At 37.2% G+C, this 14,541-nt stretch overlaps 1 protein-coding gene across 41 annotated transcripts in view; it reads left to right on the top strand.

The window, feature by feature from the left end:
* Positions 1–14,541, top strand: part of ABI3BP (ABI family member 3 binding protein) — a 264,235-nt gene that overhangs the window by 218,128 nt on the left and 31,566 nt on the right. For 39 of the 41 annotated variants that reach the window (XM_045036856.1, XM_045036855.1, XM_045036838.1 and 36 more), the window contains 3 exons: positions 235–339; positions 3,560–3,688; positions 4,465–4,533. In XM_045036856.1, coding sequence (XP_044892791.1) covers positions 235–339; positions 3,560–3,688; positions 4,465–4,533 — 303 coding nt within the window. The remainder of the gene's footprint in view (positions 1–234; positions 340–3,559; positions 3,689–4,464; positions 4,534–14,541) is intronic. The other 2 variants (XM_045036832.1, XM_045036839.1) reach the window with 1 other exon arrangement.

The following is a 14,541-nucleotide window of genomic DNA, read 5'->3' as shown; positions in this document are numbered from 1 at the left end:
GGAGTGGCAGAGAGGGAGACAGAGAACCACAAGCAGACTCTGCACTGTCAGTGCAGAGCCCAATGCAGGGCTCAACCTCACTAACTGTGAGATCAGGACCTGAGCCAAAACCAAGAGTTGGACACTTAACCAACTGAGCCACCCAGGTGCCCCCCAAATGTACTATTTTTTAAAACCTGACATGTTTATGGAGTGAATCCTCATGACAGCCTTATCTGTAATGTAAATTCTTAGCCCCAATCCCAGGCACTCGCCGCCCACCCTTGCCACCTAGACCTGTGCCCCCACGAAGAAAACCTTTACCACCAAATAATGTCACCGGGAAGCCAGGAAGTGCAGGTATGTCAGTCATATGCCTTCTTCCTCCGTGGTTTTAGTGTTACTAGACAACCACAAACCCTTCTTGGTGTGCTAGCTCAGGCGATGGACAAGTCCATGATGCATGTGACACATACCTGTGTCGGCCCCCAAAACCGGACACTGTAAATTACAGTTTTGAGGACTCCTATCCTGATTCTGGATGGGTGAGATCACGGAAACCATCCCTGTGCATCTCGGCCAGTTTGCTTTTCAAATGTTGTGAGACAGACGCTCACTCAGGCCTTTGAGTGAATTATTTGGGATGATGTATGTTTCCTACCAGGGATAATGGAAAATGTGATGTCCTGTCATCTGCTTATCATTGTCTCTTGGAATGAAATCCTGTACATCTCACTGAAAACTCCCCTGTTTACCAGCCTTCATGCTGACCTCCATACCATGGAACCAGGAGAGAGATTAAGCTCTAGACACCAGCAGCTCTAGCCTGTGCAACAGGGCAGGAATATACTATAGAAATCAAGCCACACATTGATATGTGTTGTCTCCTTCCGTGGAATGACACCTTCGAGTCACCTGGGATGCTCATACTTCATCCTTTCCTTGAAGAAGTTTTCCCCAGCTGCTCAAAGTCGCTTTAGCATTAGCATTGCTTCTGGTTGTTCTTGGTTCATTGTTCTGGTTGTTCTTGACACTTACCTCTGTTACAGCAGAGAACAAATTGGCTTAGACTTGTGTGTTTACATACTGGTCTTCCCCTGCTAGACTAGGAGCTCTGTGATGACAGAGTCCTTGGTACCTTTTGTCTGAATTCACAGAACCAAATCCAGTGCTTGGCACACGGAGGATATTTGATAAGTAGCTGAGTAAATAAATTAGTTAAATTAAGAATCAGTGAAAATTGACTCTGTTTGGGGAAAGCTTTACCTCATTTCTCTTGAGGGCGCTTCCACTGGACCTGCCAGCAAACCATCTTTCTTTCCTCTCCCACCATCTCTACTTCTTAAATATTTTGTACATGGAATCAAGATAAACGTGTTAAGGATGGCTGTGAAAGATGAAACTGATGAGGCTTTATGTGAAAGGGAATGGATGTCACTCTTTTCATAGGATGGAAGGAGGGTTTGGGGGTGGAGAAGCTTCTGTGATGTACCATGTACACAGTAAATTCTTAATCATTTTTCCAAGTAGCTGAAGGAAGAAATCAGACTCTCATTCACCCTTCTGGTGCCTTCCTGAGGCAAGGCCCAGGAACATGAACCCAATAAGGAGACCAGGTTTTCCTCATTAATTGTAACCTGGGGCAGCAATGACTTGAACTCCAGCAGGCTTCCAGTCAGACTGGATGAGTCACATCAGGAAAGTACTGCCTCAGTGTCATCTATGGAAAATTCACCCCCTTCCACCACCACCATTCAGTAGAGCTCCCCTATAAGGCTATGTGTCTTCAGCTATAGCTTCATGACCTTGGTTCCTTTCCTATAAAACCCTTGTGCTGTCCCATCAGTAAGTGTAACTTTGGTACAGCCAGCCCATCCTGAAGAGAACCATAAACATATTCAAAGAGTAACTCCAATTCCCTACCCTCATTCTTGCTGTCTACCTCTAACTCAAAGGGAATGGCTCCACTGAGGAACCAAACAAAAAGGGCAATTGTACAGATTTGACCTGATTAACATCAAAGAAAGTGTGTCCTTAAATCAGGACATCAACTACATGTTCTGAAATCCTCTGAACATAAGTCCTCTCTCACATGTGCCTGTGGGCACAGTCTTAGACTACCAGGTAGCACTTGACACTTGTCCCCTGTCTCCAGATCTCCTGAAGTCTCTGAGTTTGCTTTCCTTGCCACGGTGAAAGTGCTATGTCAGTATTTCCTGCTGGTTCTGCCAACTCTGAAAAGCTCCAACTTCTCTTGGTTTTCTCTCACCTTCGCATTGTGGCCCATTCCCACTAGCACCAAAAGCATGAATCTGTAAGAGCTGGACCAGCTGCACATCTGAGTCCCTCATTCATTGTTCCATGATAAGTCATGGTCCTTGGGTCAGTCTTATAGACCTTGGCTGTCCCTTGGTTGAGAATGAGTCCTTTTCCTAGGAGGGTTATAGAATCCTCTCCAGCCTCCACTCTACTCTAAACACCCAGACTTGCCTGGACTTTGGGATGGATTCTGTTTGGGATACCAATTAGTCTTTTCAGAGTAGAGGAGACGCTATTGAATATAGTATCTCAAGTGGCACTTTTCTGGCAACTAAGCCAGAATCACAGATATTACAGTAAGCATGTTTTTCCTTCTTGTCCAGCCATGACCCATGCCTGCCAGTTACTCTTCAGGTCAAGTCATTCTATCTCCTTGACATCTTTCATGTAAAACTATGTAAGGCTATGTGTCTTCAGCTATAGCTTCATGACCTTGGTTCCTGTCATATAAAACCCTTGTTCTATCCCATCAGTAAGTGTAACTTTGGTACAGCCAGCCTATCCTGAAGAGAACCATAAACATATTCTAAGAGTAACTCTAATTCCCCTAAAACACCTTCCATCTAATCTCATGGCTCCTTATGTAGTTCACCTGCTCTGTTCTTCCTTACTACAGCTGCTTTAGTCTCTTGACTTCCCTCTCAGCCATCAGCTTTGCAACCTGATCATTCATCCTTTTCTCATCTGATTTTGTTATTTTCCTAGTGAAAATATTTCAGGAGGTCCTTGTCACCTAAAAAAAGAAAAAAAGCAATAATCCATGTTATGGAAGGCTCTTCATGATTTGGCCTTCCCTGCCCCTCCATAGCCAGCTCTCACTATACCACAAAGTACTCTTGACTTTCACCTCATCAAATAGATGGACCAAGTAGTTTCACGCTTCCTTGACTTGGTTCTTCCTGCAGCCTCAGCCTAGAATATAACTGTCAAACCTACCTCCTGATTACTTCTCTTCTTTATTGGCACAACCTCTGTAAAGACATTCCTTACCCACCCTCATCTTTTCCCATAGACATTACTACTCCCTCCACTTACTTTCCCTGTAATCTTATCCAGTTTTTTCACAATATTTATAATGCTTCAATATATTTGGATCACACATCTATTTTGATCAAGGACACAGGTTTTGTTTTTTCTCCAAGCCCAGCATATAGTGTGCCAAGCCACATGGTAAGTGCTGAATAAATATTTATGGAATAAATAAATGGGGGAAGTTGGCAGTGCTCCTATAAAGCCTGACTACTTTGCCTCTACATTACAGGAATCATTTCATCAGGCCGAGTAACTTCTCCACCTCTGACTGCCACATTCAGGCCTACTGAAGCCCCCTCAGAGAAAACAGAGACAGATGAAAAGCAACCAACTGTTCCTGCCTCAGGAGAAGATCTTGGTTAGTATGTCAGTCACTTCCCACTAGATGCTTAACTATGAAGTACTAAAAGATTTCAAATTAGGGGGAAAAGAGTCTCAGTTCTGGATTATCGAATTATTTCAATTTTTTATTATATGTCTTTTTAATTTTTGCAATTATACTTAAGTTTAATGCTATGAGATAGAATATGGTCCTTCACTCCACAGACATAGAATAAAGTACCCAATATTTTTGGAAAAGTCTTCCTGAAAAGATATAAATTACCCAATGCTTCTTACTAAATCAAATGTCATTATTAATCATATGTATCTTAATTAATGAGTATTGGCTACTTTAATCTTTAAATCATTATTGAGTACACTCCAGAACACCTGCAGCAGGACACAATTAAAAGCCTTTTATTGTGGGGGCGCCTGGGTGGCACAGTCGGTTAAGCGTCGGACTTCAGCCAGGTCACGATCTCGCGGTCCATGAGTTCAAGCCCCGCGTCAGGCTCTGGGCTGATGGCTCGGAGCCTGGAGCCTGTTTCCGATTCTGTGTCTCCCTCTCTCTCTGCCCCTCCCCCGTTCATGCTCTGTCTCTCTCTGTCCCAAAAATAAAATAAAAAACGTTGAAAAAAAAATTTTTAAAGCCTTTTATTGTGGATAATGTGTATAATAATAATAAAGGAAATCAAAATTGCAGGCATCTGACTAGGAGGCATTATTAAATATTTATAATCTTTAATACTTTTTCATTTTATTGAGAAGCTTTTTTATATCTTTCTAAAATTATTTATTATCTTCTATTCTCAGGTAATGTAACTGACTTTAGCTCAAGTCCAACAAGAGAAACTGATCCTCTTGGGAAGCCCAGATTCAAAGGTGTGTATGATTGGCTCCAAATCTCAGTTTTGACAAGGCTGTCTTTGATGGGAGTATCACTTGGCTTTTGCTGTGTAATAACTGCAAAATCTTAGTAGCATGTTCTAATAAGGATTTATTTCTCATGTGTCTGCAAGTCACCTGAGGGTCAGCTGATCTAGCTATTCTTGACTGGATGGTTCTGCCTCCAGCATCAGATACAGCTGGGCTTCCTATGTCTTGGGCTCAGATCTGCTCCACATTTTTCATTTTGGTGCTCAGGATGAAAGACCAACAGTGACTCAGGAGAAGCCATTCTAATGACAATACAAAGTCAAGAGTGGAGAGTTCAAATACAGCATTTTAAGCTCCTCTGTGTTTTACACCTGCCAATATTCATTGGCTAAAGAAAGTCACATAGCCAAGCTCAAATCAAAGATTGGGAAAGTATACTCCTTCCATGGATATAGAGAATATTTTTGAACAGTATCAAATCTACCACAGTAAGAAAGCTATAATATGATATAGAGCCTGGTATTTCCTTTTATAATGTTTTTCTCAAGTGTAAGATGTGATAAATTTTAACATATGTATACACTCATGAAACCATCATTGTAATCAAGATAATAAATGCATGTACCACCTCCAAAAGTTTCATCATGTACTTTTATAATTCCTCCGTCTCACTCCTCCCACCAAATTTCTAGTTTCTAGATAATCACAGATCTGCCATACTAAAAATATGTATCCATTTTGTGGATTTTTATATAAAGAAAGGATACGATATGAACTTTTTTTGGTCTGGCTTCTTTGACTCAGCATAATTATTTTAAGGTTCATCCATGTTGAAACATGTAGCAACAGTTCATTTCTTTTAATCCTGACTGGTATTCTATTGAATGGATATATATAATTATTTATTAAACCTATTCATGACATTAAGGTTTTTTCTAACTTTCTTATATTACCAATAAAGCTGCCATAACCCTTAAAGTACAAGTGTTTATATGGATATGTGCTTTCATTCCTTTTGGATGAATGCTGACAAGAGCAATGGCTAGATCATATACGTGTACATTTAACATTTTAAGAAACTACCAAACTGTTTTCCACAGTAGTTGTACTATTAGCCTTTCTGTCAACAGTATATGAGAGTTTGAATTCCTCCACATCTTTGCCAACATTTAGGACAGTCTTTTTAATTTTAGTCATTTTAATAGGTGTGTAGTAGTTTCAAACTGTGATTTTACTTTGTGTATCTGTAATTACTAAGCATGCTTCTCATGTGCTTATTTGCCATCATTTTGGTCGTGTCCCATTTTTTTGTCCATTTTGTTTATAACCTTGCTTATTTTCTTGTTGTTGAGTTATAGTTTTGACGGTCTTTGTTTCCTGGGTAGAATACCTTTTCAGATACATGCTTTACAAATATTTTTTCCTAGTGTATACCTTCTCTTTTTTAATTTTAATAAATCTTAGTTTATTAACTTGGCTTTTTATATGTTGTATTTTTGGTGTTGTACTTAAGAAATAACTGGCCAGTTGGAGGTCATAAAGACCTCTATTTCTTTCTAGAAGTTTCTCTGCTGTTTCCTTCTAGAAGTTTTCTTTTAAATTTAGGTCTATGATCCACATTGTGTCACATTTTGTATATGATACAAGGTGTGAATAACAATTTGTTTCCTTGCTAATGGATATAGAATTGTTCCAGCATCATGTGTTGAAAAAACTATTCTTTCCACTGAATTTCATTTGTACTTTTATCAAAAATGAATTGTACATATATATGTGGAACTCTTTTTAGCTCTCTAGTCTGTTGCATTGATCTGTTTATCTGCTTTTACATCAATACCACCATGTTTGTGTTACTGTGGTAGTGGTATTGTATTGGTGACTCTGGGTCCTCTGTATCTCCGTATAAATTTTAGAATCAGCTTATCAATGTCCAAGAATAGCCTGGTTAGATTCTTATTAGAATTGAATTCAGCCTATAGATGAATTGGGAAAAATTGAGAGCTGTACAACATTTAGCTTTCCTATTTATGAACATGGCATATTTTATTTAGGTCTTTGACTTCTATAACCAATGTTATTTAAATTTCAGTACACAGAAAACCATTAAAATAGTATTTTTAATTTCAGTTTCCAATTGTTCATTACTACTATATAGAAAAATTTATTTTATACAGTGATCTTATATCCTGCAACCTTGTGAAACTCAGTAGCTTTTATGTAGGTCAATTAGATTTTCTACATACAAAATCATGTCATTTGAGAGTGACATTTTACTTCTTCCTAACATGGGTGCCTTTTTCCTTGCCTTATCATACTGGCAAGAACTTCCAATAAAACACTAAATAGATACAGTGGGGAATGGACATCCTTTCTTATTCCTGGTCTTATGGAAAAAACATACAGCCTTTCACCTGAATATATATGATGTTACCTTGTAGGCTTTTCATACATGCTCTTTATTGTGTTGAGAAAATTCCCTTCTATGCCTACTTCGGTGGTAACTATTATCAGAAACGAGTGCTAGATCATGTCCAATGATTTTTCTGCCTTTATGAAGATGATTATGTTTGTCTTTATTAGTTTGTTAATACAATGAAATAATTGCTTTTGAATTTTTAACTTTGCATTCCAGGCACAAACTCCATGGTCATAATGTATTCTCATTTTAATATATTGCTGGATCTCATTTGCTAAAATTTTGTTGAGAATTGTATTCAGTGAAAGATAGTGGTCTGTAGTTTTCTTTTTTTGTAATAGGTCATGTTTTAGTCTCAGTATAATGCTGAACTCTCCTTTTCACTTTTCTGAAAAAATTTAGAATTGCTATTGCTTCTTCCCTGAATGTTTAGTAGTATTTACCAATGAAACCATCTGAGCCTCATATTCTCTTTGTTGGAAGGATTTTATGTATAATTCACTTTCTTTAATGGGTGTAGAGCTATCCAGAGTATTTTTTCTTCCCTAGTGAGTTTTGGTAATTTTTGTCTTTCGAGTTATTAGTTCATTTCATCTAAGTTGTCAAATTTATTGGTATAAGGTTCTTAATATTCTCATATTGTTTGTTATTTTAAGAGCTGTAGAAATCTTAGTGATATCATCTCATTCCTGTTACTGATGATGTGTGTCTTTTTTTTCTCTTTTGCCTAATCAATCTTGCTGTAGGTTTATTAATTTATTGATCTTCTGAAAAAGTCAAATTTGTGTTTCATTAATTTTGTCTATTTACTCTGATCTTTATTTTTTTTCTTCTGCTTAATGTAGTTTAATTTGTTCCTCTATTTCCGTAAGGTGGAATATGGGCTCATTGATCTAGAATCTCTCTTCTTTATTATGGCATTTAGTGCTACAAATTTTCCCCTAGATATTATTTAAGCAGTATCCAAAAGTTTTTGATATGTTGTATATTCATTTTTACTCTGTTCAAAACACTTTTTAACTTCCCTTTTGATTTGTTCTTTGACTCATTGATTATTTAGAAATATGTAATTTAATTTCTAAATATTTTGAGATTTTCTAGAGATTATTCGGTTACTGACTTCTAATGTATCTCCATTGTTGTCACATGCTCTGACAGATATCTAAATCATTTTAAATTTATTGAGACTTTTTTATGGCCAGGATATGATCTATTTTGGTAGATGTTCTGTGTGTACTTGAAAAGAATGTGTATTCTGCTCTTCATAAAAGCAATGTTCTATTCACTTGCGAGCGTTGCCATAAGAGAATGCTACAGACATGGTAGCTTAAACAACAGAAATTTATTTTCTTATTTTCCAGAAACTTAAGTTCTGGAAGCCAGAAATCTGAAATCAAGGTATCATCAGATTTGGGTTGTTTTGAAGACTTGGATTGCAGATGGCCACCTTCTCACTATGTCCTCATATGGCCTATCCTCTGAATGTGCACATCCTTCATGTCTTTTCCTCTTTTTTTTTCTTTTTTGAATTACCTAATTAATTTATTTTTTAATTTACATCCAAATTAGTTAGCATATAGTGCAACAATGATTTCAGGAGTAGATTCCTTAATGCCCCTTACCCATTTAACCCATCCCCCCTCCCACAAGCCCACGAACAACCCTCTTTGTTCTCTATATTTAAGAGTCATGGACGTTTTGTCCCTGTCCGTGTTTTTATATTATTTTTGCTTCCCTTCCCTTATGTTCACCTATGTTGTATCTTAAGTTCCTCATATGAATGAATTCATATGATATTTGTCATTCTCTGAATAATCTCGCTTAGCATAATACCGTCCAGTTCCATCCACATAGTTGCAAATGGCAAGATTTCATTCTTTTTTGATTACTGAGTAACACTCCATTGTGTATATATACTACATCTTCTTTATCCATCCATCCATCCATTGGTGGACATTTGGGATCTTTCCATACTTTGTCTTTTGTCAATCGCACTGCTATAAACATTGGGGTACATGTGACCCTTTGAAACAGCACACCTGTATCCCTTGGATAAATACCTAGTAGTGCAATTGTTGGATCGTAAGGTAGTTCTATTTTTAATTTTTTGAGGAACCTCCATACTGTTTTCCAGAGTGGCTGTACCTCTCTGCATCCTCACCAACATCTGTCATATCCTGAGTTGTTAATTTTAGCCATTCTGACAGGTGTGAGGTGGTATCTCATTTGGTTTTGATTTGTATTTCCCTGATGATGAGTGATCTTGAACATTTTTTCATGAGTCTATTAGCCATCTGGATTTCTTCTTTAGAGAAGTGTCTATTCATGTCTCTTGCCCATTTTTTCACTGGATTATTTTTTTGGGTGTTGAGTTTGATAAGTTCTTTCTAGATTTTGGATACTAACTTTTTCTGGTATGTCATTTGCAAATATCTTCTCCCATTCTGTCAGTTGCCTTTTAGTTTTGCTGATTGTTCCCTTCACTGGGAAGAAGCTTTTTATTTTGATGAAGTCCCAATAGTTCATTTTTGCTTTTGTTTCCCTTGCCTCCAGAGAAGTGTTGACTAAGAAGTTGCTGCTTCCGAGGTCAAAGAGGTTTTGCCGCCTGCTTTCTCCTCAAGGATTTTGGTGACTTCCTGTCTTACATTCAGGTCTCTCATCCATTTTGAGTTTATTTTTGTGTATGGTGTAAGAAAGTGGTCCAGGTTCATTTTTCTGCATGTCGCTATCCAGTTTTCCCAGCACCATTTGCTGAAGAGACTGTCTTATTCCATTGGATATTCTTGTGTGCTTTGTCAAACATTAGTTGGCCATACATTTGTGGGTTCTTTTCTGGGTTCTCTATTCTGTTCCATTGATCTGAGTGTCTGTTTTTGTGCCAGTACCGTACTGTCTTGATGATTACAGCTTTGTAATACATCTTGAAGTTCAGGATTGTGATGCCTCCAGCTTCAGTTTTCTTTTTGAAGATTGCTTTGGATATTTGGGGTCTTTTCTAGTTCCAAATTTTAGGATTTTGTTCTAGCTCTGTGAAGAATGGTACTGTTATTTTGATAGGGATTTCCTTGAATATGTAGATTCCTTTGGGTAATATCAACATTTTAACAATGTTTGTTCTTCCAATCCAGGAGCATGGAATATTTTTCCATTTGTGTGTGTGTGTCTTCTTCAATTTCTTTCATAAGTTTTCCTTAGTTTTCAGTGTATAGATTTTTCACCTATTTGGTTAGGTTTATTCCTAGGTATTTTATGTTTTTTGGTGCAGTTGTAAATGGCATCGATTCCTTAATTTCTCTTTCAGTTGCTTCATTATTGGTGTATAGGAATGCAAATGATTTCTGGGCACTGATTTATATCCTGCGACTTTCCTAAATTCATGGATCAGTTCTAGTAGGTTTTTGGTGAGATCTTGTGGGTTTTCCATATAGAGTATCAAGCCATCTGTGAAGAGTTGGAGTTTGACTTCCTCCTGGCTGATGTAGATGCTTTTTATTACCTTGTGTTGTCTGATTGCTGAAGCTAAGACTTCCAGTACCATGTTGAATAACAGTGGTGAGACTGGACATCTCTGTCATGCTCCTGACCTTCGGGGGAAAGCTCTCAGTTCTTCCCCATTGAGGATGATATTAGCAGTGGGGTCTTTTATATATGGATTTTATGATCTTGTGGTATGATCCTTCTATCCCTACTTTCTTGAGGGCTTTTATCAAGAAAGGATGCTGTATTTTGTCAAATGCTTTCTCTGCATCTATTGAGAGGATCATGTGGTTCTTGTTCTTTTATTGATGCGATGTATCACATTGTTTTGTGGATATTGAACCAGCCCAGCATCTCAGATAAAAATCCTACTCGGTCATGGTGAATAATTCTTTTAATGATTGTTGGATTCACTTGACTAGTATCTTGTTGAGGACTTATGCATCCATGTTCATCAGGGAAATTGGCCTGTAGTTCTTCTTTTTAGTGGGGTCTTTGTCTGGTTTTGGAATCAAGGTAATGCTGGCTTCATAGAAAGAGTTTGGAAGTTTTCCTTCCATTTCTTTTTTCTTTTTTTTCTTTTTCTTTTTCTTTTTTTTTTTTTTTTTTGAACAGTTTCAGAAGAATAGGTGTTAAGTCTTCTTCACGTGTTTGGTAGAATTCCCCTGTAAAGCCATCCAGCGCTGGACTCTAGTTTTTTTGGGAGATTTTTGATTACTAATTGAATTTCTTTGCTGGTTATGGGTCTGTTCAAATTTCTATTTCTTCCTGTTTCAGTTTTGGTTGTTTATATGTTTCCAGGAATTTTTCCATTTCTTCCACATTTCCCATTTTATTGGTATATAATTGCTCATAATATTCTTTTATTATTGTTGTATTTCTGCAGTGTTGGTTGTGCTCTCTCCTATTTCATCCTTCATTTTATTTATTTGGGCTCTTTCCTTTTTCCTTTTTCTTTTTGATCAAACTGGCTAAGGATTTATTAATTTTGTTAATCTTTTCAAAGAACCAGCTCCTGGTTTCATTGATGTGTTCTACTGTTTTTGTTGTTGTTATTGTTGTTGTTGTTGTTTGGTTTCAATAGCATTGGTTTCTGCTCTAATCATTATTATTTCCTTTATTCTGCCAATTTGGGGTTTTATTTGCTATTTTTCCAGCTCTTTAAGGTGTAAGGTTAGGTTGTATCTGAGACCTTTATCCCTTCTTTAGGAAGGTCTGGATTGCTATATACTTTACTCTTATGACCACTTTGCTGTGTCCCAGAGGTTTTGTGCTGTGGTGTTATCATTTTCATTGGTTTCCATGTACTTTTTAATCTCCTTTTTAACTTCTTGGTTAGCAAATTCATTCTTTGGTAGGATGTTCTTTAGTTATTTGTTATCTTTCCAAATTTTTTCTTGTGGTTGATTTTGAGTTTCAAAGCATTGTGGTCTGAAAATATGCTCAGTATGAACTTGATCTTTCTGTACTTGTTGAGGGCTGATTTGTGTCCCAGGATGTGATCTATTCTGGAGAAAGCTCCACATGCACTCAAGAAGAATGTGTATTCTGCTTTAGGATTAAGTGTTCTGAATATATTGTTAAGTCCATCTGGTCCAGAGTGTCATTCAAAGACATTGTTTCTTTGTTGATTTTCTGTTTAAATGATCTGTCCATTGTTGTAAATGGGGTGTTGAAGTCCCCTACTATTATGGTATTATTATCTCTGAGTTTCTTTATGTTTGTGATTGATTTATGTATTTGGGTGTTTCCACATTTGGAACATAAATGTTTACAATTGTTAGATCTTCTTGGTGGATGGACCCCTTAACCGCAATATAATGCCCTTCTTCATCTCTTGTTACAGTCTTTATTTTAAAGTCTAGATTGTCTGATACAAGTATGACTATTCTGGCTTTCTTTTGGAGGCCATTAGCATGATAGATGGTTCTTCATCCCCTTACTTTAAATCTGAAGGTGTCTTTAGATCTAAAATGGGTCTCTTATAAACAGCATATAAATGGATCTTGTTTTCTTATCCATTCTGTTACCCTATGTTTTTTGATTAGAGCATTGAGTCCATTGATGTTTAGAGTGAGTACTGAAAGATATGAATTTATTGCCATTATGATGCTTGTAGAATTGGGGTTTCTGGTGGCATCCTCTGGTCCTTTCTAGTCTTTGTTGCTTTTGGTATTTATTTATTTACATATACATATACATATACATATACATATACATATACATATACATATATATATATTCATCTTTTCTCCCCTCAGAAAGTGCCCCTTAAAATTTCTTGCAGTGCTGGTTTAGTGGTCACAATCTCCTTTAATTTTTGTCTGTCTGGAAACTTTTTCTCTCTCCTTCTATTTTGAATGACAGCCTTGCTGGATAAAGAATTCTTGGCTGCATATTTTTCCAATTCAACACATTGAATATATTCTGCCACTGCTTTCTGGCTTGCCAAGTTTCTGTGAGTAGGTCTGCTGAGAACCTAATCTGTTTTCCCTTTTAGGTTAAGGTCTTTTTTTCCTTTGCTAACCTCATGATTCTTTCCTTGCCTGAGTATTTTGTGAATTTGACTATGATATGCCTTGTTGATGGTCGGTTTTTGTTGAATCTAATGGGAGTTCTCTATGTTTCTCAGATTTTTATGTCTTTGTCTTTCCCCAGGTTAGGGAGGTTTTCCACTATGATTTGCTCACATAAATTTTGTACCCCTTTTCCCCTCTCTTCATCTTCTGGGACTCCTATGATTCTGATGTTATTCCTTTTTAATGAGTCACTGATTTCTCTAATAATTAAATCATGCTCTTTTGTCTTAGTCTCCCTCTTTTTTTCTGCTTCATTATTCTCCATAAGTTTGTCCTCTATATCCCTGATTTGCTGCTCTGCTTCATCCTTACTTGCCTCTGTGGCATCCATTTGAGATTGCTGCTCAGTTATAGAATTTTTTATATCATCCTGACTAGCTTTTACTTCTTTCATCTCCACAGAAAAGGATTCTAATCTATTTTTGACCCCAGCTAGTATTATTATTATCGTGATTCTAAATTCTGGTTCAGACATCTTGCTTGTATCTGTGTTGACTAAGTCCCTGGCTGTCGTTTATTCCTGTTCTTTCTTTTGGGGTGTCATTTTGAAGGAAGAAAATGAATTAATAATTAAAAAAAATAATAGAATTAAACAATTAAAAACAACACAAATAAATCAAATAAAGGGTGCTAGATCCTAGGTGTGTTTTGGTCTTGTTGTTGAAAGAAACTTGACAGATTAGAGAAAAAAGGGAAAGATAAGAAAAAGGAAAAGAAAAAAGGAAAACGTTTGAAAAATTGAAAAAATGAATACAGTAGAATAAAATGAAATGAGGGTAAAATAGAATTTTTAAAAGTTACAAAAAAGTAAAAAATGTAGTAGACAAAAATGAAGAATCTTTTTAATAAAAATTGAATATAAAAAATAAATTTTTTCTCTTTCTGTATTCAAGAACAAGAAAAGAAAAAAAATTGAACAGAGGGACCAGTAAACAGAATGAAATACAATTGAAATTACATCTGGTTTCCCCTAGAAGCTAAACTATGAAGCACTTTGTAGTCCATAAACTAAGCAGGCAGAGAGACTTGTGGTGTTCCTTAAGAATGTGGTTGGCCCAGTTGGGCGGGGCTTAGTGAATTGGCTTCGTTCTCCACTAGATGGCACTGCTTAGCTTACTGGGGTGGATTGTTCTAGTGAATGTAGGCATGTGTGCACATGTGTAGGACGGGTCAAAATGGCATCACCCAGCTACCCAGTTTATAGTATCAGAACTCTGTGCTCTCACCTATGGGCAATCAAGCACCCTGCCTTTGTCTCTAGCTTCTGTCTACTTCCCGCTTGTAGACTGTCTGTGACCAAGCCATCAGGCTGCCAGGTAGGACCTCCCTCCTGAGTTTTATCTCAGATGGTGCTGTGTTTCCCAACCCCTCACTTCTGAGGGACTGTGGCTTTGACCTATTCTGACCCTCTGGGGGATGGTCTTGCTAAGCAATGGCTGGGCGCCGTCCCACCACCAGAACCTTCGTGAGACCGTGCTGCTGCTGATGTCCAGAGACCGACTAGGTGCCAACCCACCCCAGATAAAGTTTGTGTGATCACAT

Source organism: Felis catus, chromosome C2 (genome assembly GCF_018350175.1).
Source record: "Felis catus isolate Fca126 chromosome C2, F.catus_Fca126_mat1.0, whole genome shotgun sequence".
NCBI lineage: Eukaryota > Metazoa > Chordata > Mammalia > Carnivora > Felidae > Felis > Felis catus.
The sequence above is the reverse complement of the archived record's forward strand: the minus strand, read 5'-3'. Positions and strand labels throughout refer to the sequence as shown.